This window comes from Fundulus heteroclitus, unplaced genomic scaffold, assembly GCF_011125445.2.
Source record: "Fundulus heteroclitus isolate FHET01 unplaced genomic scaffold, MU-UCD_Fhet_4.1 scaffold_47, whole genome shotgun sequence".
Classification (NCBI taxonomy): Eukaryota; Metazoa; Chordata; class Actinopteri; order Cyprinodontiformes; family Fundulidae; genus Fundulus; species Fundulus heteroclitus.
Window position 1 is genome coordinate 1,559,159 of NW_023396890.1, and position 26,393 is coordinate 1,585,551.

Genomic DNA, 26,393 nt, shown 5'->3' on the forward strand with positions numbered 1-26,393 from the left:
TGGAGGCGCTACACGCCGAGCAGCAAAATGGCCGCCCGTCAACCGACTGACTCCACAGCGCTTTGAAATTTAAAATTCTTCTGCACATTAGGGTTTACACTTTGAACGTTAGTACTTATTTGCAAACCGGTAGCTTGTTGTTCTGCGCGCGTCTGCATCATCAGCCGCTTACTTGACTCTCCGCTCAGGCGTCCTAGTTCTTGTAGCCTCGACGAATGCCTCAAAAAGAGAAAGATCGCACTGAAGCACTTTAGCTGAGCTAGCTAGCGGGCTAGCATCTCTTCATATGTGATTCCCGAGGTGAGTGGCCTGGATCGCTGCCGACTGCTTGGCTGTAACTGTAATTGTTTGCATGCAAAAACGCCGCAACTGTCAAAGAAACAGGATGCTAGCGGGGCTGACGAGCGCCTTCTCCTGCTACTTGTAGATGCTGCCATTAGCTTAGCCTAGCTTAGCTTAGCCTAGCTTAGTTTAGGTGTAGCGGTTGGCTGCCTGTTAGCAGGGCTCGGAGTTCGGCCTTGTGTGTGCCGCTGGTCCGGACTGTTGAGTGTTAGTTAACTAAAACACAACGTTGGGTGACATTTTCTGCTTCTATTCGACACGTTTCTGAGCGCAGAAATGTGTCCACGGATTTTAAGGAGGGACGAAACCGCTCCTCCATGTTAGCATTAGCGGTCTGTTAAAGACGCGAGGTTGATGGTTGATGTGGCTTTCTGCTTTAAACTATAAGATTACGTGGATTTACTTTAGAAGCCCCCGGGTTAGTTTTGATCCCCCTCATATCATCTCACTATAGCTTGCCTAGATGCTGGAGGGGTTAGAAGAATAGCGTTTATAGCGCCTGCGTCAACACGTACAGGTGGAGTTGGGCTACACCTGTCACCTGGGGGGGTTGGTGGGGATCTCAAAGTGTGGGCTCAGAAATGCCCGGAGAGATGCCAGGCTGGTTTCCCGTCAGCTCAGGAATCCTGCTTGTTGGAAAAAATCAAAAACGAAACCAACAGGCGGGCTCAGCCCCAGAGCTGGATCTCCTCCAACTTCATCATTTCCAGCCTTTCTTTGTGACCTCAAACATCACCTGTGATTATTTGATAATAACACACCAGGTGTCCTGCAGGCTGACGTCCCGTGCAGCTCATGCATTTATTAGGGCACTTTAGTTCCATAAAAATGCCCATTTGATGAATAGAATAATGCTTTATTGTCCCACGGTGAGGAAATTCTGAGAAAAAGTCCACAACAGGAGGAAAAAATACTGTACAGCTATTAAAATGGTTTACTCAGGTTAAATGATACGTGTAACTAAGCATGGTCTCCCGAAAGTGTTGAATGTTATCTAATGTGGGCGCATATTCATGCTTTTTTTCATTCTCAAGTTTTTTTTCTGTCGTTACAGATCTAGTTAAATGTTTGCTGTCTGTAGTATGGATTTATTTATTTGAGATGGATTTATTTATTTACCACCGAACGGAACTTAAGTCGCCATATTAGTCGGGTATATTTGAATATAGTAAACATAGGAGAGGAAAATAAGTGCAAATCAATGCCAATTCAGTGAATTTACTGCAAATATCAATTGACAGGCCACTCCTAGCTGTGTTTTAAACTTTTAACATTAATATGCAATGTTAGCTACCTTTTTAAATATATATACTGGCCACCGGTTGGTATGACGATCTATTTGTCAACCTTAAAGGGTTGAGAAAACGATCCAACTACTTTAATTTGAACCAAAAAAGCTACAGTCAGGATTACTGCTGCTAATAAATCACTTTAAAAAAAAAACGTCTATTTATTGGCTTTAGTGCTGGGGAGCTTGATGCCAGTGTTTGGTTGTTTGTATGTAGGGGCTTGGCAATAAGCTTATAACATGATTTTGAAAGTATTTTTTAATAAGAGATATAAGATGTGGCTATATTGTTTGTCAATGATGTTTGTTGTTATAATTATACTCTTATGTATTCCAGCAGGTTATTTTTCAGCTGTTACTTAGAAAATGTGCCTGTGAGTTTTTAGGATAAACTTTCATTCAAAAATGCCTTTTTATAATTTTCTTTATGAAAAGAAAAAAAAACATAGCAAGATAAATATTGTATATCAGGATTCAGCCTAAAAAATATTGAAATATTAGTTTTGATCATATTACCCCGTCATGTTTTTATTGTATTATTTATCTTTCTTTCTTTCATTGCTTTATGTGTGACACAGTCTTTATTGCCTTTGACAATTTTATTATCTTATTTTACATGTGAAGCACTTAGGTCACTCTATTGTGTGGAATAATGCTATTATAAATAAAGATGGACTAATTTAATATTTCAGGTATTATCTATGTATTTTTTTCTATTATTATTATTATGACTATCCGGCAGTCACTGTTTAATTAACAAGATTTACCAAGCAGTTTTTTTTATGGGTAAGATACTTTTAAAAGGAAAGGATTAGATTCTACCTGAGTTGGAAGTATTGAGTCACTGTGAGCTAATATATCAGGTTATAGGGATATATTTATTGTTAATCTGCTTTTTTACAGAGGTTAAAGGTGTAATAAGATTGTCAGTTTTGCCTCTGATGGAATATCATTGTTTGTATAACAAGCTGATGTTAGCTGAATAATTAGTCAGACTATCTACTTTAAAAACACCAATTCTATTTTTATTTATTTTTTTGTGAGGAAGGAAAGTGTAGAAGGGACATAAGGCCCACAGAAACAGGTGTGGGAGGGGGAGCAAAACTCACCCTTTCAAAGCGTTCGATGTTTTCAAAGCGTGAGTTTTTATTACTTGATACCAAATACTAGCATCTAATACTAGTATTAAATGTGCTGCACACACAGCTGCTGTGTTTCATTGCATTTTTCTTTTACCTTTTACTGTTATTCTTAGAAATAAAACTTTTTTTTTTTAAAGGTAAATGTTTAAAATTGGCTGTTGTGTCTCTGTTTTTGGTAGAAAGCAGAATCTGGTCAGGAGCAGCAGTTCATGGAAGACAAGAAAAGGAAAAAAGAAGACAAACGGAAAAGGGAAGCCTCTCAGAAGGTAAGTGGACCACAAGTCGGTAGCAACCCGACTAATTTAACATATACAAAGAAATCAAAGACAATTGTTACACAAAGTTATGGGTACAAAGCCAGAGCAATAGAATATGAATGAAATGTTAAGTAATATTCTCTCTATCGTCCATTTCTTTACCCAAATATTAATTTACCGACTAAATTAGTTTTGATACATCTAGATTACCTGGATTGCTGCCAAAATCAGAATTTGTGTCAAAGGCCCAATTAGAAATATTTGAGCATAAAATATCCAAATATATATATTTAACGTGTCTGGTCCTGGTCAATTACCATAGTAGGAAAACATTAAGAGAGCATTCAATATCACCAAATGAGATTTTCTTTCATTGAAAACATGCATGTTTTGGTGCAGTATTTAAAATATTGTGAAGATTAATTTAGATTTCTTTTCATCTTAGGTTGCAGAGCAAAAAAACAAAGGTAAGCAGCTCTTTTCTGTGTTTATGCTTTAAACGCGTCTTATTTTCTAATTTTTGTTTTTATGTTACACTCGTGTTGAGACTAATGGGAGATTATTTGCCTGCGTTGGACTTTATTATTATTACTTCTACAGGTATTCACCTTCAGACGCGAGTTCTGATGTACAAGATAGACCCTTTAGCACATATTGTAAAAACTCATCCAGAATTACTTTTAAATGTTGCTTTGTTCCAGAAATCAATTTTATGATAAACAATTTGGCACAATAAGCTTTTAATTATTTATTTTTTTAAGATGCTCAAAATTAATTTGAGAGCATTTTAAGGTTTATGTTCAAACTTTGAAATGCTTGGTTTACTTTAATAAAGCCCTTTTTTTCCCCCTTTTTTTTCTCCTTTTTTTCTTTCTTTTTTTCCCCTCTTTTTCTTTTTTTTTTGCCTTTTCCCTTTTTTTCCTTTTTCTTTTTTTTTTCCTTTTCCCTTTTTTTCCTTTTTCTTTTTTCCCTTTTTCTTTTTTTTCCTTTTTTTCCCTTTTTTTCCTTTTCCCTTTTTTTCTCTTTTTTTTCCTTTTTCCCCCTTTTTTTTTCCTTCTTTTTTTCCTTTTTTTCACCCTTTTTTTTCCCTTTTTTTCCCCTTCTTGGCCTATAACCACTGGCACACTGAGAGAGAAAAAAATAATAAAGCCCTTATTAGATTTTTACTTTATCAGCTTCTTAACTATTAGTTATTATGTAAAATATAATTAGTAACTTGACAGTTTTTATGACACCGGCGGCTGTTTTATGTTGACGATCACCGGGCAGCTGGTCCTCTCTCAGCCTCGGCTCGGTTCACGCGACCCGACTGCGTTCAGGTTTTTACTCGCTGTTAGCAGCGGGTAGAGAGAAGGGGAGCCGCTGCATGTCGTGCACAGAAAGACGGCCGTGTTTTAGTGCAGAAGGAGACGTGAACTTTAAGGTGTAGCCAGGAAGGTTGCATGTAGGTCGAGGTGCGGCGCCCTGCGTTTCCTAGGTTCTTCTTTTCTTACTGCGCTGCTTTTCCTCCAGTGACAGACGTGACCAAGCCGGCTGCTGCCCAGTCTCCTGCCGCCCAGAGCAGCTCAGCCTCCCCCAGCCCTGGACCCACCCCCACTGCCTCTCCGTCCCCAGCGACCTCAGGCCCTGGCAGCGCTGCCACCCCGTCTCAGGGCGGCAACAATGCCAAGCGCCTGGCAGTGGCCAACGGACAGCCCACCCCCAACGCCAGTTCTTCCTCCGCCGCTGGCGGCCCCGGCGCTGCAGCGAGCAGCGGCACAGGTGGCGGAGGCGGCACCCAGGCGCCTCAGCAGCCGTCGCGCTACATGCCGAGAGAAGTGCCGCCGCGATTCCGCTGCCACCAGGACCATAAAGTGCTACTGAAGAGGGGGCAGCCGCCGCTGTCCTCCATGCTGCTGGGAGGAGGGGGAGGAGGGGATGGCCCAAACCCAAACATGGCTGCTGTCTCAGGTAATGGCTCACAGAGCTGTAGCTCTCAGGTGTTTTGTGTTTTTTTTTTACCTGGTTTATGACGTCTGAATCATTATCAGGACGACCAGCTGATAGTTCAGCTGTCCTGTTGTTGGTCATAGGCGGTGGATTTTAATTCAAGTAAATGTTATTTATATATTAGGGCTGGGCGATATGGATTAAAAAATAAATCTCCGATTTTATCATACCAAATCCGATTAATCGATTTTCCTTTTTGTTTCATAAAAAGAAATTAAAGAAATTATTTTAAAACCTTGCTTTTATGTCAAGCATTTCGTCAGGGAGTTGACCTGAATTCAAAGTGCAACTAACAAAAAGGTGTGAAACATGCTTGTAAAACAAGATGGCAGCCGTGCCATTATAAACAATGAAAATCTAACAAAACATTTGCTGCTAGTGGTATTACACATTGAGCTAAGAACAGGCTTCCCTGCACTTGTGAACTTCAAACTAAGTTAAAAAAAAAAAAAGTAAATAAGTAAATGAAGTACCTCGTGTTATGGTAAAAAAAAGTTTCTACTTAACAATATTTTGACAATACATTTGCCTAAACATATATTCAGCATCACATGCTGTTCTCTTCATGGAAACCCAATGAGTGAATTGGCAAAATAAAATCCAGATTTTCCAAAAATGAAATCTTAAAGAATTGTAAATTCGAATTAATCGATTAAATCGATTTATCACCCAGCCCTATTATATAGCGCCAATTCATTAAACATGTCATCTCAATGTACTTTCCAAAGCCAAATTCAATCAGATTATACCACCATTTTACCACCCAGCGACCATAAATAAGAAAATTAAATCTTGAAGGTCCTTTTTTCATGTTTTGCTAGTCGAGATCATTCCTTCACAGACCCGCCCGTTCGACTCCTGTTGACCACAAAGTTCATGATGGAGTGGGCTTGAGGGTGGAGGACAGAGAGGACAGATGCTCAGAGGACCACATGCTAACTCTGCATTAGCAGGCTAAACTTTATGAAACATGTTTCTTTCATGCTAACGTTAGCACGCTAATGCTATTCTTTGATTAGCTTGTAACTTTAGCATGGAAGCAAATGCAGAATATATCACTTTTTTAACATTAGCAGGCTAACCTTTATGAAACATGTTTCTTTCATGCTAACATTAGCATGCTAATATTAGCACGCTAATGCTATTCTTTGATTAGCTTGTAGCTTTAGCATGAAAGCAAATGCAGAATTTATTACTTTTCATTAACTTTAGCAGGCTAATAAAATGTATAAAACATTTAGCAACAGTCTCATTATATCATTACAGTTATTTCATAAAAATATTGTGGTAAAACTAATGTTAGCGTTGGCAGCAGAGGGAAGGCTTTAGCTTAAATAACTATTAACTGAGCTTCCAGTCCCTTTACACCTGTGGCTTCTTCCTGTTACAGATTCTGCATCTTCATTGGCTCTCACCTCATCAGTTGCTGCTTCTACTTCTAATTATGCAAATTCCATGTGGGGGTCGAGCTCGGGCAGCCAGGCCTCCTCTCAGGGCAAGGAGAAGGTCATTGTTGACGGCAACGACCTGGAGGAGTGGCCCAGTATCGCTGGCAGCGACGGAGGAAACGGCGGCAACAGCGGGATGCCTGTGAATAGCGTCAGTGCCTCTGGCAACCAACCCTCACCCACTTCCTCATTCTCTCTGCCCAATGAATGTATGCAGTTGTCCAACAGTGCGGCGTGGGGGACAACTGCCTCCCAGGGTCATCTAGGAGGAGGTGCTGCTGTAGCTCCAGCTGGGCCTCTGCCGCAGCACACCTCCTCACTTTCCAAAGCCCCCACTGTGCCCGGGTGCCACGATGCCAGTGGCCCCCTGGATGGTAGCAGTGGGGTTCCAGGTGCCAACTTCAGTCCAAATGCCAACCCTTCAGCCTGGCCTGCTCTGGTGCAGCAGGACCCCCCCACCGCTGCAGGGGAAGGAGCTCTGACTGCATTCCATCACCAGGGCTCTGGAGGGTCTGCCAACAACTCCGCCTCCGTGGGGCTGGGGGGCGGGGCCGTCGGTGTGCTGGGGGGCCACCCGTCTATATCTGTGAATCAGTCGAACGCCCATCAGCACCAACTTCACCAAATGCAATCCAGAGACAGAGAGGCTGGAGGGGGGAAGTGGGACAGTGAATCAGCGGGACCAAAAATTTCAGGTGGGGAAGGGATCGGGGGAGGAATGGACCATGGAGGAGGAGGAGGAGTAGGCAGGGTGGGGGCAGGAGAGCCTAGCCAAACCCCGTCCTGGAGAGGCCAACCTTCTTGCTCCGCAGCTTACTCCAAAACGGGTGTCTCAAGGACTGATGGGTGGGAGGGCGGGGGAGGCGGGGGATTGGGTGCAGCACAGGGGGACAAAGGGACGTCGGGGTGGGGATACCCCAGCTCCACTAGTGGCAGTGCTGAAAATGGGGGTAACTGTGGTCAAACCTCCGGGGCATCTCAGGGAGGGTGGGGGTTATCGGCGGCAGGAACGGATAGAGGGGTTTCTGGTGGTTGGGGCGGTGGCTCTGCGGGGGGATCAAACCCAGGAGCTGATGAAATGGGCAACTGCAGCAGCAACAGCAGCAGCAGCGGTGGAAGCACTGCAGGCAACCCTGCTGCCGCTCCTCCATCATCATCATCAGCTGCCGCCGCCGCTGGCAGAGCCTGGGACAATCAGAAAGGAGAGGCTGAAGTGGGGGAATGGGGCGATGGGGCGGGGGGACAAGGGGGGTCTTCATCCAGCGGTGGGAATTCCAGGAGTGGAAGCGTGCCGAACGGTAACCGTATCCGCCGGCAGGCACCCAACGCTGAGGCTGCCTTACAGAACCTGCTCAGTCGGACCGATCTGGATCCCAGAGTCCTGTCCAACTCGGGCTGGGGCCAAACGCAGATCAGGCAGAACACCGCGTGGGAGCTTGAAGAGTACGGAGGGCAAAGCAAAGCTGGACCGCCTTCGTCGAAGCACCCGGCTGCTCTCGGGGGCCCCACCCAGTACTGCGGCGGACCCAGGACCCTAAGCACTGATTCAGCGGCTCCAGGGGTCGGTCCGTCCTTGGTTCCTTCTACTGGGTCTTCTGGGGAGGGATGGGAAAGCAGCAACAGCAGCGGCAGCGGAGCATCTCTGTCTGGGAGAGCCCCCCCACCTGCATGCACCAACATGAGGAGTCATGGCGTCTCACAATCTGTGGCTGCGTCCTCTTCTGCGCCCGGTATGGGGTCAGGGATGATGCCCGGGGGCCAGGCTAAAGCTACGGGTTGGGTCGGCGGGGGAAATGGTGCCGGGGAAAGTCACGAGGCCAAGGACTGGGGGGCTGAAGATTGGAGGAGTAACAGCCGAGCAGAAAAGGGAGGAGGGTGGGGGGATGTTGGACAGAAGGGTAACGCACTGAGCGGACGATGGGGAGATGGTCACCACGAAAAGGGGGCTGAGTGTTGGAAAGACGTGGGTGGGGGCGACGAGGGAAGTGGGTGGGGATCAAAGCAAAAGGTTGGGTCAGGGAAAAATTGGTTGGAGCAAGAATCAAAGCCAAGCGGAGGAGGAGGAGGAGGTTGGGACGATGAGAGGAGGAACGGAGGACACTCAGGGGGGGAGTCGGGTGGGGGAGGCTGGGGGAATTGGGACAGCGGTGCACCCCGGAGGAGCTGGGGTGCCGGAGGCACAGGGGGAGGGGGGGTGGATGGGGGCATGGGGTCCAAACCTCATCAGGGTTGGAGTGGAGGAAACAAAATGCACCAGATGCCAAACAGCCAGTCGGGCTCCATCTCAAGCCCACCGGCACAACTGCAACCGCAACAATCACAGCCCCGCAATCAGAATCCACAGCTGCAGCAAGCGTTGGACCAAGGGGTTATGCAAGGGGGCGGGGGGCGGAAGCTCGCCCCTCAAGCCCAGGCGCAGAACCAAAGCTCAGGCTGGAACTCGGGACCTATTCCTGGCGTCTCTGGCGGAGGCGGGAGCGGACCTGAACCGAGCGGCTGGGAGGAGCCGTCCCCGCAGTCGATAAGCAGGAAGAGCGAGATAGACGACGGGACATCAGCGTGGGGAGACCCGACACATTACAATTACAAGCCGGTCAACCTGTGGGATAAAAACAGCGGGTCTGCTAGCCAGCAGCCGCATGGGCCGGCTCAGCCGCAGCAGCCGCCGCCGCATCAGCAGCATCAACCGCAGCCGCCGCCGCCGCAGGGACCTCCTGCACAGCCGCCGCCCAGCAGGCCGGCCCCAGCGCTCACAGGTACTGCAGCACCGGCCCCCAATCTGGTGGAGCTCTAACAATAATTAGAGTTTGGCTGTTTAGATGGTCCCATAAAGGATAGATTAACCTAAAGTTTTAGCGTCAATGTTCTGAAATGTTAGATTTGCACCAAACAGAACTTTGCGGCCCATTTTTATCTTGGATTTTGAATTTATCAGACCTGCAGGTACCGATTTTTAGCCATTTCTATTAAATCTAAAACGACCAGCAAAATATGTTTCTTGCCTTCTGCCTGTGAGCTGCTATCATGTTATAATAACTACATAGTTATACAAACAATTTAACTGTATTTATGGATCTAATTAGCTAATATCGTCATGTAAAGTGTGGCAGAACCCGCTCCTGTACTGATTAAAAATAGGTAGGGATGCACGATATATCGGCATTAATTATCAGCTGATGTTAATGTTTTTTTAACATATCGTCTTCGGTCCAATAGGTAAAACTGGGCCGATTTTAACAACCAATGTTTAATTTCCATCTTCTCGCACCTTGTGCCAGTGTTTCAAGAGGGGGGGGCGAGGATGTTGGTCATGTGACAGTGATGCATCGCAGCCATGATTGTGTTTTTTTAAAATAAGACGGAGATGCAACGTCAGCAATGTGGTCGTTTTGCGTGGTGCTGAAAGAAGACGTGTGAATAAATATTGGCTGTCGGACATAACCGCAATATTATAATAATAATAATAATAATAATAATAATAATAATAATAATAATAATACATTTTATTTGTAATGCACTTTACATTTAAGAAAAATCTCAAAGTGCTACAGGTAAAATCATCATAGAAGGGTAAAATCAAAATTAAAAACTAAGCATCGCTTTAAAACACTTATGAATAAAATCAATAGCATAATTGTAAAATGTTAAAAGTCATATGTCCTGCTAAAAAAAAGTTTTTAATCCTTTAATCCTAATATATTAATATCGTATATCGATATCGGCCCAAATTTCCGTATCAGTGCATCCCTAAGAAGCGAACAAATAAAACATATTTTATCCAGAAGGTTTCCACGTTTAACCCTATTAGCATGTTGTTCTAGTTGCTCCTAAGATTAGCATTATTAACACTGTTAATAAAGAGTCTTTGTCAATCATACTGCGCCCTCTTTAAACAGCTTTTTGTCCTCCCCTGACATCAGTTTAAACACCAACAACAGCTTAATTTCCTCAGTTATAGCTTCCACACCAAAGAGGTTCACTGACGGTGGGATTATTGAGTTTACGACCGATCCCTTAATGGTCGATGGAATTCTCTCATTCTGGTCGATTAATCGTATCTTTATGTCACCAATGTCCTTAAACCTTGTTTAAATGTGTTCTTTGCGGCGGTCTAAGCAGCTAATAGTTTAGTTCTTGGTTTACCCCAACGTCGTCATCAGCCTCCATGTTGCATCTTCACTGCCGCAGCCATAATCCTCCGTACGGTAGATGTTTCAGCTTGAATGGACTGAGGTAAATGTAACCGTCTGCAGCTGTGAACCTAACTTTGTGTTTGTCTGCAGAACCGTCGGGCTGGGGCGGCACGTCTCCTGCTGCTCCTTCTGTAGACAACGGCACCGCAGCCTGGGGCAAACCCAGCGACGCTCCTACTGGCTGGGGCGACCCTGACGAGGCTGCAGGGAAGACGGCATGCTGGGGAAACCCTTCTTCAAACTCAATCAGACCTGGTTAGAAAATCACATTTTAAGCAAGCATTGAACGTTTAAAAGTGGCTGAATGCGCGGTTAAGGGGGCCAGCAGCTGGGTGGGTGTGTATCAAGCTTCAATCTTATCTGCGTATCAGTTTCAGACGCGGCGATGCTAAATATTTCAATAAAATCCGTCAACTTGGTTATAAGTTGGACCTTTGATTCTACATCTTAGGTTCAAAGTCTATGCAAGATGGCTGGGGGGACAAGGAGAGTTCGGTGGCAGCTTCGCGCCACTCCAGCTGGGAGGATGAAGAGGAGGGAGGCGGCATGTGGAACAGCACAGGTTCCCAGGGAAGTGGCTCCTCTTGGGGCCAAGGAAGCAATGGAGGCTGGGGCCAAAGCAACCCGGTGAAAAAGCCCAGCAGCAAGGTGCGTTACTGCTGGAGAACATAGGCTTCAGTAACCTTCAATACCGTCTATAGATTCTAAGGAATGTGTGATTTAAGATGATTATGAGCAGTTATTATCTTCGCTGTAACTCCTGGTGTCTCCTGCTTGCTCCGTCAGGGTCCTCTGAAGGCTGGAGGAGATTCCTGGATGAGTCCCATCAACAGACAGTTCTCCAACATGGGTCTTCTGGTACGGCTGAAAATCCACACAGATAATAATAATAAAATAATATGATAATGAAGCATGCGGAGCAAACGTAGACGCGTTGATGGACCTACATCACATCTATGACTCCAACTTTAATGTAGTTCTATCAGGACTTTATGGCACAGAGCAGTAGACGAGGCGGACGGTTCCCTTCTATATAGGGGTTTCAAATTGGTTTCTTGCTTAAAATCCTATTAAAATACTTTAAAGTCTTTGGTTTCTATGTGAGAAAATGTTTAGATGACTACCCACAATGCAGTGGGCCAGTGGTTAAAGGCCAAGATTTTATAATATAACGATCACCACCCTTTCCATCTTTTTATAATAACGATAATAATAAAGATTTATTGCCCTCTGTGTCAAACAGAACGATGACCCCAGTGGGCCGAACATCGACCTTCCTCCTGCTTCTCTTCACGAGAAGAAAATGGAGGCAGAGAAAAGAAGCATGGGAGTGAGTGATTACAACGGAGACATGAGAAAAGGAGGAAGAGGAGGAGGTCCGAGCGGAGGAGTGATCTATCGTCCTCCTGGCTCCAAAGACCCGGCACAGGTGGATGCGGGGTCTTACTACGACAAGGTAGCGTCTCAGATCTCCTTTCTCTCTCTTCTGTCTTTGTCCAGAAAAAGTTGCCCTCTTGCGATTTTTGCTCTTTTCCTACTTTTTATCCGGCGGCCCCTTCTCTCCACCTTCCTCTGCACCCGTCACTGCTACTCAAATTGGTCTCCCTATGGCTGTCGCTGTGACAGGCCTTGCATTTGATCAATCAGGATGGGTGCCTTGGGGAGGAGGGTCCTTCCTCCCTGTACTCACCACCCACCGCCTACAAGTCCCATTCCCTCTTCAACCACCCTCTCCCCGTTAGACAAGTAAGACTCCCACTCCTCCTGTTTCTGTCCTGCTGTCTTTTTGCACATTTTACCTGTGTTGTTGTGAATATACCTCCGTCTGTTTTTAGACGGAGCTGTCGGTCTTCTCACGTCGTCTCTCTGTTTTTTTTACACAGGGCGGTCACGGTATCTTTGGCAGTACTGGAGGAATGGTCCAATCAAGGCATCAGCCAAGTGTCCCCCCGATGAACCAGTCCCCAGGGATGCGAGCACAAGTGCCTCATCAGTTCCTGTCACCTCAGGTACGTCTGCTTTAATCTCTGCGGGGTTCAGATAATTATTAGTCCAGCGTCTCTGCTGGTTTCTACAAACCATCGTCGTTGAGCCGCAGCGCTGAACTAAACTCTGTGACAGGTTTGGGTTGGAGTCTATCATATCTTTAACTAGTTTTACACAAAAACTACCAGAGGCTTTAGTCACAGCTTGCACCTGTCAGATTTAAGTGGTTTATTTTTATGTTTTATGTCTTGTTATTGTAAATCTAATAATTCTGTTAGTTTGTAGGTGGAAAGGCTCGTTTCTCATCTTGGCCAGGACATCCTTATAACAGAGATTAATGATATCAATGGATTTCTTTTCTGGAGTAATAAAGTCTTTGCTTAAAGCCCCAGTGTGTCAGATTTACACCCTGGTGTGCCATCTAGTGGTGCGCTGAATGAATTACAGACGGCCTCACTGTTAAGCGCATAATAACTACTACGGAAGCCTCAGAGTGTCATAAATGTGACGATGTCCTCCATGTATCTGGTACCTAGCTAATGCTAACAGCTAACAGCTACGTGTAAAATGGTTTATGGTTCTGTTTCTAAGTCTGCTTGTTTTTTCTAAAGTCAAATTCTTTGTGTCGTGTTACTTTGGGCTCGTTTCTGATCGTGGAGTCGCTTATTCTGGCTCTAAAATAAGCGACTATAACACGAATAAAGAGACCATCTACAGCCGTGAACCGGCTGATATCCCTCCGCCTCTCTGCGTCCACATCCTCCCTGAGACGAACAACTGAGGCGTCTCTGCAGGAGGACAGTTTCTAACATAACGCCTAAATAAACTTTTCTGTTAGATTAAATTAACCTACCTGTCCAGCAGAAAGCTGCAACCTCTGCATCCGTTTAGAGTCTCCGCTCCCCCATGAATTATCTCCACATGGTAATAATAGCTGAGCCGATATAGACTCTAGTTTATCTCAGTTTTTACTTCTTTTACTTTTCTTGGTTACTTTCTCTTCCCTCTTCTGGGCAGAGAGTATGGATGATCCTCCATTTTAACAGAAAACAGTAAATAAATGATCTACGGTCGTCTTTGCTTGTTTTCTACTCCTCCATCGACAGCAGGTCTTCATATAGAAGACCTGCTTTTGATGTGATGTTATTAGACTTTGGCAGAATATGTATTTATGAAAGCAAAACTTATTAAAAGTCACATTAGTTGACCACTGTCCCCTTAATAATTTGGGTTTTTGTTCTGGGCGAGTCCTTCTTCACTTCAAGTCTCTGTCTGCATCAAACCTTCTGCTGATGTCATCATTGATCTTTCTGCACACCCGTCGCCTCCTCGTTGGTTCAAACCACGCTGTGCTTCAAGGCCCGCTGCTTATTCACCGGCCAGCTGTGGTGGAGCTGCTAAGCGTACTTTATGCTCCTGGTAGATGCACAAAAATGAAAGGAAATATCAGGTTGTTTAGCAACAGTCTGTTTCCAGACTTGTTTCATTGAGTGGTTTTCTTCTCGCTGCTAGCATAGCATCCATTAGCAATAGTTCCTAAGTTTGACGCTGACAGGGAATTCATACATGCATCTCAATAAAGGAGGATAGCACTGAAAAGGTTAGATTTGTCATTTAGTTCAAGAGAAACACTCCTGCGTAAACACAATAGTATGTTTCAGGTGTTTATCTCGCTTTTCAAAATCTTAAAACCTGTTTCAATATTGCAGAAAATTGTATCTAGTTAACAGTAGGTTCGATTTCGGCCACGCATACATATATACAGTTTTCTAGCACTATATATATATATATATATATATATATATATATATAATATATATAAATAAAACTTTTGACACCAAGTGAGACTGTCTTACTACTTTTTATGTTTGTTTCTTGATTTAACGTTTATGGTCGACCTTATGTGTGTTTTATGCATCCTGCTGATCCTATTTATTTCATGCTGTGCGTCTGCGTTTAGTCTTTTATGTGCTTTTTAATTATTCTAGTATACAGCTTTTGGTCCTGTTTTAGATGCATAAACCAGGATGGATGACTGACCTTTTTAATCCACAAAGAAACTGGCCGTACTGTTGCCGTCAGAAACCTAATTAAATGTGTTATCTTGGAGCTCTGCGGTGTTGAATACTTGATTTCCCTCTCTGGGTTTTATGCGAGCGAAGTTCTCCAGTGATTAAGCTCCCGGTGGGGAACATGTTGCTGCGCTGGAGAGTCACGTGTGATTGAGGAGTTAAATGTGTTGATTATGGGTATGGAGGAAGAGCAGACGGCCTGTAAACAATCTGACAAACATGACTGAATCATGTGGCGAAGAACCCTCATCAGTCTGTAAACATGGACACAGACAAAGTGAAATATCACAGAGGCCGTGTTTGTTACCAGTCTGCGAACGGTCGGCAGCTTCTCTGCGTGTTAAAGGCTTGTTTGCTTGTCTTTCAGGTGCCGGGGTCCATGCTGAAGCCGATGCCCCCTCCCAGCGGGAGCGTAGGAGGCGTTGGGGGCATGGGAGGCGTGGCAGGAGTCGGGGGCGGGGTGTTCCCTCCGCAGCTCTCCCCTCAGCATATCGCCATGCTCAGCAGCATCTACCCGCCTCAGATCCAGCTGCAGCTGGTGAGAAGCAGCAGGGAGCCGCTGGCGCCTTGACTTACGGGTTTAAATCACGGTTTAAACGACGCGTCGAAACGCCGTTAAGACGTTCCAGATTAACGGCCAAGAACAGGACAGAGAACGCTGCGGTTTGTTTGGATGCATGGTTTTAAATTAGGAAAAATGAATCATGAATAAAGTACATTGGCAGTACAGGTCAGACGGCATGAAGATGCTGGAGAACGGGGTAGCGGACCCTTTCCTCCATGCTTTCATCACTTTGTTTACCTGAAAGAGTTTTCAACAGAAACTCGTCCAGTTAAACTCTCCACGTTCCCAGAGTTTCCTTTTTCCCTCTAACTTCTGGATCCCCTGGTTTCCTGACTGTCACTACCCGATCCGTACCATCAGCTCATTTGTGCAAGTGCGAACAGAATAACTTCCGGGTCGCCAAACAAATAATGTAATTACGGTACTAAAAATACTTATTTCTATACTTAAATCGTTAAATAATACTAAACTATATCGTAAATAAAATATTCAAGACTTTTCTGAAAGAAATTGATACGTTTTACATTCTCTCCATTGTATTGCTTGACGTCATCATTGGATATGCTCAGAAGTCCGGGAAGTTATCATTGCGTAACGTTTATCTGTATTGTCTGAATGCAATCTGTTAGTTTTATTGCTTGTTCAAACAGGACTGGAAAAATATATTTCATCCTTAATTATACGGGGAATTTCGTTATACAAATAATCTTGATCTAAACATTTATATTATTAGAAAGTTAAAATTATCAATTGAGATTTTAGCGCCCTCTGGTGTACACATCATAAACTAGAGAAGACCTCGTGATTATAGTAGCCGCATTTTACAAAAACGAACAGGGAATAGAACAAAGAACACACACAAAGTGAATGCAACCCTTATTAAAATACATTTATTAAGCACAAAATACACATGCAAATCAAATAAATGATAAAAAAATTCAAAACCAAATACGTTTCTGTACTCCTATATGTCTTTATAGCTGGGGGTTTATGTACTTTAAGAAATGGTTTATATATTTTTATTTCCCTAACCACAACTGGGAAACATTTTTGCTATAAAAAAAAAAAAAAAAGTATTTTTTTTATGTATTTCTGTTGTTTAATTTTTTAGACTATGCAATATTGGTGCAAATACAAAGATATATAAAAAGAAACCCCTGTCTCGACAAAATACAAAAGAATAAAAAAGTAAAATATTTCCTACCGGAAGTTATTCTGTTCGCGCACACGCAAATGAGCTGATGGTACGGATCGGTTAGTGACACTGCCAACCCTCTGTGCGCTGCCGCTCTGTTGCATTGTTCACCGTGGCGGCCGCGGCGCCCTCTAGTGGCGGGATGTCTGAACCCGGCTCGTTAGCTGATTTTAAGCTCTAACAACAAAGCGAACAAACATCTTGGAGACGGCTTGCATTTTGAAAAACGCGTTAGTCAAGGCACCGCTGTATGTCACACTCAAGGCATGAAATAAAATAATTTCTCTAATATTAGAGGTACAACGAGGTTTTAAGGTTCCCGTTAATTGAGAGAAAATCTTAATGACAACCAGAACATTTCTGAAGGCTAAATTGAGTAATAGAAAGTTTATTTAATTGCTCAGAAGTTTGAGGGTTTGTTTCTCTGCATTCGTAGGAAAACCCAAAATGTAGGACCTTTTTAGAACGGCCGTTTCCCCCTTATGCCTCTTAAAGTACTCAAAGCTTTTACTGAAACATCTGAAAGCCAAGAATAACGTTTGTTCTTCATGTGCATCTGCCGGTCCAGGCTTGTCAGCTCTTGTTGCAGCAGCAGCAGCAGCCGCCTCAGCAGCAGCAGCAGATCCTGCAGAACCAGAGGAAGTTTGCTCCAAATGTGCGGCAGCAATCCGACCCTCAGCAGGTACGCCTACAGCCTCGCCCCCCAACGTCTTACAGCTGATCACGTCCTGCCATGTCCAGAAGACATGTTGCAATGATAAATACAGATTATTTGTCTTTGAACGTGTTATTTGTAACCAATAACATTGAATGCTTCTCCCCCCCCCCCCCCCCCAGCTGGCCAGGATCATGGCGGTGCTCCAGCAGCAGAGGCAGCACCAGCAGATTGGAGGCCTAGGTGGCGGCTCCAAGCTGTCCCCCTCCCACCACGGTGGACTGGGTCCCAAGCTTCCCGGCGCCGAAGCTCTGCCCCATCCGGGCCTGGCCGGGTCCGTGGCTGACCTGCAGCACAAAGCGTTCGGACCCTACTCTGGTCAGTCACCGTGGCTCAGTAGCTTTATTTACCTTTAAATAGAGATGGAAGTCTGAGCTGACGGAACTTTGCTTTATATTGCAAAATGCAAATTACTGCTGTAAAATAGGGCTAATTAATCACATTTGCAATATAATACAGGGTTCCTGCGGATCCTTAAAAAGTCTTAAAAGGCATTGAATTCTATAATATAAAACTAAGGCCTTAATTGGCATTAAAATGTCTTAAATCAGTCTTTCTTAGGTCTTAAAATTAACAGGTCATAAATAGGATTTTATTTTTGTAATTCTTACCAAACAGTAAAATAATTGACACAATTATATATTTTTTTTAATTTACTGAACGGCTCAATGTAAACATTGTTGGTTCCGTCCCGATAGCGGAACCAAAAAAAACTGTTGCAGCCGGACTATAGCTGTTAAAAAGAGTGGTTGTGGTTTTTAAAACTGATTTATAGTTTATTTTAGTAGGGAACAAAACAAAGTTTGTGAATTCAGTTCAGTAGTTGTTAAAAATATATCTGTAATTTGTGTGTGTTTTAGCTTTCTTCCTATATGGAATGTTTTTCAAAATCTTTAACATGTCTACTGAGCCAGAAAGTAATGGTTTATGTTAAAATAAACATTTGGGTGAAGTTGTCGCAACCAGGTTTATCTTGTTTATCGTGAAGTTGGTCTTAACTTTTTATTTCAAGTGGCATTAAAAAGTCTTAAAAAGTCTTGAATTTAACTTGCCTTATGCTGTAGGAACTCTGTAATAATATAATGTAATTTCCAGATGACAGAGGTCTGCAGTCTTTGTCTAAATAATTAACAGATCAGACCTTCAGGTGTCGGTAATTATGTCTAAAGTGGGTTTGCTCCTCATGGAAGGTAAGAGAGCTGCAGCAGAGAGATAATCTAGGTTTATTACTTGTTTTAGAGTTTATATAATCATAGTTTTTACCAGAAAGTTTTAGAAATCCCTCCACAGCATTAAGTTCTGGTCAATCAGTTTAATACACAGACTTATTAGTTAGTTGAACATTATGTTCAACAAGGACTGATGTCCAACTCAACAAGTTGTTGTTTTGAATAATAATAATATTCTGATGAATAATAACGGTTTAATTTCTTGGTTTAAATATTCCTGGTATAAAAATGTCTTTATCTGCAGGACATTTTGTTGCTTATGGTGGAAGCAGAGAAAAGTCTAAATTAAATCACAATTATGGCAAAATCATGAAAAGTCACATAAACCTAAGTTTGTATTTCATCACAAGACAGAAATATTTATTTCACAAAGTTCAGTTAAATCCATGTTTCTGCTGTCGGTTCGGCACCAGCTAACGAGTTTTTTAGTGTTAGAACCTGTTCAGTGTTCTGATGAGCTGGTGTTTAATTTTCTTTTTTAACTCTGCTATATTTTGTCTGGCGATTTGCAACCATTTCACCAACAATGAAGTCCTAAAGTCACAAAGTGCATATTTTAACCAACATTTGCCGATTGAATTGCTCTGTGTCTGGTCTGAACAGGGTTTGGTTCTGCTGTGAACCTCCCGGGTCTGGATCTTGGAGGCTCTATTGTGGGGGGGCCCGGAGCCGTGAAGGACCTCGGGGCCCAGCAGTCCCGTTTCAAATGGATGATGGAGGGAAACTGCTCTCCTGATACTTCCTCGCCTGAAAACGTGTACCAAAAAAACGGTAAGATGTTTTTGTGACGGCTAGGGTTGATGCAGCGCCGCCTTAAATATTTATATCCTCCTATTTTCCTCTGTCTTTATCAAACCAAACCTCTGATGCCTACAAAGAACCGTTGCAGTCGGTGTCTGGTGAAGTTACTGGCTAATACAAAATGCTAACTGCACTTTTTTAGCGTGTCATCAGGACAGATATTAGCGCTGAACTTCTGAACGTGGCTTTATGGAAGAGCGGTTGTTAGAAAGTCACGAGTTGGAGCTGGTTTAGTGAACCAGGCAGAGAAAGCAGGAGGTCTGGTCAGTTGGTTAGTATATATATATATATATATATATATATATATATATATATATATATATATATATATATATATATATATATATATATATATATATATATATATATATATATATATATGCGCACACAGACTATCCTTAATCAGAGTGAAATTAATTAAAATATTATGAAACATTAAAATCTACTTTATTTTGAAAAGCCAGCACCACCGGCTCCTTCCTGCCTGTCTGGCTGCAAAGTAAGCTTCTGTGCAGTCGGTGCGCAGTGTTGCAAATTCATGTTATTATATTTAGTGACCTTTCAGATCCCTACAGCCAATTTTATAAAAAAGCGGCTAGCGACTTCATCTGAAATGTTCTGCAGTGGCTGTGTCTCACAGGCACACAGCTGCAGCTATAATCCCTCAGCGCTGTCTCACAGGCACACAGCTGCAGCTATAATCCCTCAGCGCTGTCTCACAGGCACACAGCTGCAGCTATAATCCCTCAGCGCTGTCTCACAGGCACACAGCTGCAGCTATAATCCCTCAGCGCTGTCTCACAGGCACACAGCTGCAGCTATAATCCCTCAGCGCTGTCTCACAGGCACACAGCTGCAGCTATAATCCCTCAGCGCTGTCTCACAGGCACACAGCTGCAGCTATAATCCCTCAGCGCTGTCTCACAGGCACACAGCTGCAGCTATAATCCCTCAGCGCTGTCTCACAGGCACACAGCTGCAGCTATAATCCCTCAGCGCTGTCTCACAGGCACACAGCTGCAGCTATAATCCCTCAGCGCTGTCTCACAGGCACACAGCTGCAGCTATAATCCCTCAGCGCTGTCTCACAGGCACACAGCTGCAGCTATAATCCCTCAGCGCTGTCTCACAGGCACACTGCTGCAGCTATAATCCCTCAGCGCTGTCTCACAGGCACACTGCTGCAGCTATAATCCCTCAGCGCTGTCTCACAGGCACACAGCTGCAGCTTTGCCGTCCGGAAAGCCGCCTGCAGTCACACTAAAGAGAGTACAAACACTTTGCTTCCACACTGCAAATGATTCATGCGTGCACAAAGATACCTCTGATCCGCCCTGGATTACAAAGCAGGAAATAAATCTGATTTAAATATAGTCATTTAAAGTATTCTTTTTATTTTTCTCTGAAACTGCTGCTCTAAAGAGGCGGTCATGTGGAGCAGAGGTGCATTTGAGGAGATCTGGGAGCCGTCTGGTGCTGAGCGACGTTTGTCTTCTTCCTCTCAGGTCCCGTCACCCCCATAAAGATGCCAGGGAGCTCGCCCTACTCCCAGTTTGACATCCTGGGCGGAGACGCACCGAGTGACAACTGGCATCGCACCCCTGGCAACAAGATGGCCGCCAAGCCTACCAACACGCCCAGCTGGCCTCCTGGTTGGTCGTTATTCTCGTTTAGACAAACGGTTTTAATGATAGGAGGAGAAAAGAAGCTCCTCCAGCTGCTAACCGGTTTGTTTCTGCTGCAGAGTTTCAGCCCGGCGTGCCCTGGAAGGGGATCGATCGAGTCGATCCGGAGTCCGACCCGTACATGACGCCAGGGAGCATGATGGGAAACGCGGTTTCTCCCGGTCTCAACGACACAGAGCACCAGTTGTTACAAGACAATACCGGTACAGATGATCCAGCTCTGAGGAGCCGTTTGTGATTTCTTTCCTGCAGTCCAGGCTGTAGTTTGATTTGATTTACGACGTAGTTTAGGGTGAAACGTTGGGTTTGCAGTCTGGTCTCTGATTGGTCGCTTCTTTTGTCCAGATTCCACCCCTCCCCTGAACACCTTGCTGCCTTCACCTGGTGCCTGGCCCTATAGTGCCTCAGACAGCCTTCTTAACAATGCACACAACTCAGGTAATGCCTTCCAACGCGTCCTCATGCATCGCAGCACGTCTTTGGCTCTTTGTGCAAAGCCAGAGCAGAACACTGAGAGTTAAATGGTTAACGAGCCGCTTTAACGAGCCGCTTTAACGAGCCGCTTTAACGAGTCTTTCCTGTTTCCTCGCAGCAAAGTACACAGACTACAAGGCCAGCTGGCCCCCAGAGCCGTTCGGACACAAGTCGTGGAAGGCGAGCCGTGGCAGCAGCCAGGCCCAGTTGTCCCGCCCCCCCCCGGGCCTGGCCAGTCAGAAGCAGCCGTCGGCCTCCCCCTGGTCAGGAGGAGCTCCCCGGCTGGCTGGACGAGGCTGGGGGAGCGGCTCCAGCAGCACCGGTAAAACTAACCGTCGTCCCGCTGAGACGGTCCGCTCACACGGAACCCGGCTAGCTGTCAGAACACGCGTGTTAAAGCCATGACATCACAGCAGTTTGTTTCCTCCTTCAAGGCTCCGCCTGGAGTGACGGAAACTCTCGGGAAAGCAGCTGGTTGGTGCTCAGCAACCTCACCCCCCAGGTACGCTGACCTTTACCCCGACAGGAGGTCGACGGTCCGACTCCGGACCGCCGCCGCCGCCTTTGAGCCTAACGGTGCCGGTTCTGTGCCTGTCTGCAGATCGACGGCTCCACCCTGAGAACCATTTGCATGCAGCACGGCCCCCTGCTGACCTTTCACCTCGGCCTGACCCAGGGCTCGGCTCTGATTCGCTACGGGTCCAGACAGGAGGCGGCCAAGGCGCAGAGCGCCCTCCACATGTGAGGCTTTGCTTTTTATCACGTGTCCTGTTGGCTGTTTGCAACCAGCAGGTAGACAAACGTTAACATTAAACTCATTCTGTTGCATTTTTATTAATTATTTTCACCGTCATCAAACCATAAAACCTGCCGTGTTTAGAGCCGCTTCTCTTTATTGGGTCTGACCCTTTAAAGGCATACTATGCAACATTTTTCAGTTAATTAATGTGTTCCATAACGTTTTAGATGATTAAATGAGTCATTTCAGGTCGAACAAAGGTTTTCTCGGCCGCCCTGGTGGTCTGTGGGGGAAATACCGTATTTGCAATTGCAGGAGCCCTCGGCCCGCACACACAGAAGTCTTGTTTTACGGCGAGAACTCCATGTGTTTTTGCCCTGCCATTCACTATATGCACGCGCGAAAGCAACAACAAAGAACCGCGTGTTAACGTCAAATAAACATGCAAGCATCGAGTTTTTTATTATTATTATTATTATTATTATTATTTCTTTATTTTATTTTTAATGTTGGCGAGGCGGTAGCATGAGTTAGCGCTGTGGGAAACCCTGATGTTCATACCTTCACTGTGTTAGTCATTGTATGTACTGCCGTTTTTTCCACTTTCCGTTGCGTTCGCCTGTCTGCTAAGCTCAAAACAACCGCGCCTGGCTTGACGGAGAAACCAGAACAGCTGAGCATCTTTACGACAGTGCACTTTTACTTTCGCCCTCTGGGGGGAGCCTCGCTGGAAAATCAACCCCGGTTGCCTAGTATGTCTTTAATTTCCGCTCGCTCTGTTAAATCTCTGTTTATTTTATCATGATTTTATGTGACAGACCAACGCGGATGTTTGTCGTCAGATTAACAGAGAAGCTTTTCTGCAGTTATTTCTCCTGCAGTTCCAGTAAATCTGGGATCTAAAGTCCGTTTAGCGACCCGCTTGGCGCCTGACGACACCGACGGTCGAAGCGTCGCCTGAGGAGCAGCTTCTGGCGCCGCTCGCTCCGCTGTCGCTTTTTAAGTTCTTTACTTTAAAGATGGATGGTGTTATTTTGTTCCTCCGCCTTGAATGCTGCTGCCACCACCGTGCTTTATTCTGCAGCTGGTTGGTTCTGACTGTTTGGTTCTGGTCCGATTTGACCAGACCAGCTTCACACCCACAGGTTTGCTGCTCCTGTCGTTTTTTAGGTTGTATCAGAGTAAAGGCGGCTGACAGCTGAGCCACAGGTTCAGGTTTAGTTGAAGCTGGGCTGCTGGGTAATTCAAAATGCTAAATAATTAAGAATGCTAAACTATGTCGTAAAGAAAATACTGAAGACTTTTCTGGAAGAAATTGATGCGTTTTACATTCTCTCCATTGTATTGCTTGACGTCATCATCGGATATCCTCAGAAGTCCGGGAATATATCATTGCGTAACGTTTATCTGTATTGTCTGAAAGCACTCTATTAGTTTTACTATTTGTTCAAACAGGACTGGAAAAAACATTTTCATCCTTAAGTATAAGGTGAATTTTGTTATACAAATAATCTTGTACTAAGAATTTGTTTTATTAGAAAGTTAAAATTGTTGATTGAGATCTTAGCGCCCTCTGGTGGACACATCATAAACAAGCAAAGACCGCATTGTGTATTTTTTTTACAAAAACCGAACAGGGAATAGAACAAAGAACACATAACCAAGCCAAGGCAAAATTTATTTAAATAAATGTATTAAGTACAAAATACACAAATACATCTGCAAATCAAATGAATGATAAAAAAAACCCTGAAGAATATTTCGAAATAAAATATGTTTCTATACTCCTAAACGTTTTTATGTACTTTAAGAAATGGTTTATATATCCTTATTTCCCTAACCACAACTGGGAAACATTTTTGCTATTAAAAAAATTAAAAAAAATATATATTTTTTTATGTATTTCTGTATTTATTTGTAAAATATGCAATATTTACGCAAATACAGAGATACAAAAAGAAACCCCCGACCCGAAAAAAGACAAAAGAATAAAAAAGTAAGAAAAACAAAATATTTCCAACCGGAAGTTATTCTGATGGGACGGATCAGGGTGTGATGGGCTGGAACGTAACGCTCTGCTCTGTTTTGCTCCAGGTGCGTTCTGGGTAACACCACCATCTTGGCGGAGTTTGTGAGCGAGGAGGAGGTCGGCCGTTATATTGCACATTCCCAGGCCGGCGTGGCTGGGAGCGAAGGAACCTCTGCTGCCTCTGCAGGCCTGGGGCCCACGGGGGCCTCCGCTGTCGGGACCGGCGCCAACGGAGGGAGCTGCGACCGGGGCGGAGCCGGCGGCGGCGGGGGCGTCGCAGCAGAGGGCGCCCCCCCGGCGGCAGGAGCCTCGTCTTCCAGCTCAGGGTGGCAGAGCCTAGACGGCACAGGCAGCTCATCGGACCCGTCCGCCGGCCAGGGGCCCGGCCTCGGCATCTTCACGCAGTGGAGCAGCAACGGGGCCGGCGTGGGCGGGGGGGACGGCGGGAGGCAGGGCCTCTGGGGGGGGATGGGGGGGATGAGCGGCGCGGGGTACCCCGGCGGCGGCAGCAGCCTGTGGGGCTCCCCGGCGCTGGAGGACCGTCACCAGATGGGAAGCCCCGCCTCCCTGCTGCCGGGGGACCTGCTGGGCGGGGGGGCCGACTCCATCTGACACCTTCCACGCTCGCCGCCCGCTCCACCTTTAAATGAAGACAACAGGAAAACTTGAACCGGGGGGGGGCGTGAACCCATGAAAGTTTTTAGGACTTTTTACTCCAAACGTGGCCATCAGCATCCAGAGAGCGCTCAGGCATGCACTGCAGGCCGGCTCAGCCAGAGTCCCGGCAGGTTTCAGCGTGCCGCCTCTTCTTTTTTATCACTATTTAACGTCTCCAGTCACACTTGCAGACTGAGCCCTGGTAGACCTGGCCCGACCCGGAGGGGGGGGGGGGGGAGTCAGGGGCGGCGCCGCACTACTGAACCAGAGGGACGAGCGTCTGAGGCCTGGAGGCAGCGACGCAGGAAGTCTGCAGGGACCCCGGGGGGGGGGGGGGGGGAACACGAGCGTCATCAGCCAAACTTGCACTATATGCCTCTGGGTTTGTCGTTGACTCTTCCTCTACAAATCCCTCCTTTTAGTTTGTTTTTTTTACCGCGCTGCGACACGACGGCGGCGGACGTTAAAGGTTGCAGCAGCTGTGGCCTTGGCTGAACCCCAGCGGCCATGTTAGCCCCCCCCCCCCCATCACTGACACCCCGCTATATCTGACAACTACCAGTGTATCTCTCTCTCTCTGTGTCGGTGTACGTTGGCTGTTTATCCGGTTTTTACGTTTTAAAGCTAAATACGTGAAACTTTGTGGAATTCCCCTTCAAACACTGAGACCTCGTTGTTGTTTTTTCTTTTTCCTCATTGGACAAATCAAGTTGGATATGTGAGCGGGATCCTTTATTTCCTCGCTGTAAACCCCCCCCCCCCCCCCCCCCTCCGGCTGACGGCAGCAGCGCGTCGTGTTTCTCCTGCGTTGAATGTTTTTCCTCCTGGTCCTGGTGAGAAACGCTGCGGCGTGTTTGCAGACGTGGGGGGGGGGGGGCGGCTGCTGGACGAATGCGTGCTCCACCGTCTGGCTTCAAAAGTAAAAAAAATAATAATAATCTGGCACTATTGCGTATGTCTCTTATGTCGGGTGTTTTTTTTTTTTTTTTTCATTTTGTTTCTGTTTGTATTTTTATTTTCTGTCAAATGCAATAAGAGTAACGTTTTGTTTTTTAAGACAAAGCAAGAAACTGAAGGCATTTGTGTAAAGATGCCACGTCCTACCATACCAAGCTGAGCTGGAACAGTGTTTTACAGACACGTTAAAGACATTACCTGTTATGTTTTACTGTGTTTTTTTTCTTTCTTTTGTGTTACCATGTATCCGTTTAAATTAAGTCGGTCTCTTATCATCACTCCTGTTCAGGATGTTTTCATTTATTTCATATGTTACAAAAAAGGAGAGGAAGTTAATTTAAAGCAGAAAAGAACAAAATAATAAAGGTTGAGTTGAAGTCTGGTCTTTTGATTGATTTTTTTTTTTTTTTGTTTTTTTTATAACCGGATGCTCTGGACCTTTTTTGTTTGGCCTTTAATGAATTAAATATTTGTGATGACTGCAGAGCTGCACTATCATAACATTAGAAACTTATGCTGTTTACTTTGGACCTTCTGAGCCCCTAAAGGAGACCCCAATTGGATTTTTAACTTGTTTCCATTATTTCTGTTTGACTTGTGGTATTTGTTTATTTCAAAGCATTAAAACAG

At 45.0% G+C, this 26,393-nt stretch overlaps 1 protein-coding gene across 1 annotated transcript; it reads left to right on the forward strand.

Annotated features, from left to right (window-relative positions):
• Window positions 1-17: 17 nt before the first annotated feature.
• On the forward strand, window positions 18-25,144 carry tnrc6b (trinucleotide repeat containing adaptor 6B). The gene is made up of 22 exons (XM_021316847.2): window positions 18-300; window positions 2,952-3,038; window positions 3,475-3,496; window positions 4,542-4,979; window positions 6,409-9,222; window positions 10,750-10,914; window positions 11,111-11,307; window positions 11,446-11,517; window positions 11,903-12,115; window positions 12,286-12,405; window positions 12,543-12,668; window positions 15,085-15,255; window positions 17,046-17,159; window positions 17,315-17,510; window positions 19,025-19,192; window positions 20,728-20,874; window positions 20,967-21,110; window positions 21,253-21,345; window positions 21,500-21,703; window positions 21,816-21,883; window positions 21,983-22,122; window positions 24,215-25,144. Exons 2-22 carry the CDS (start codon window positions 2,982-2,984, stop codon window positions 24,759-24,761), a joined length of 6,216 nt encoding a protein of 2,071 aa, XP_021172522.2. The 5' UTR covers window positions 18-300; window positions 2,952-2,981; the 3' UTR covers window positions 24,762-25,144.
• The last annotated feature ends 1,249 nt before the right edge of the window (window positions 25,145-26,393 follow it).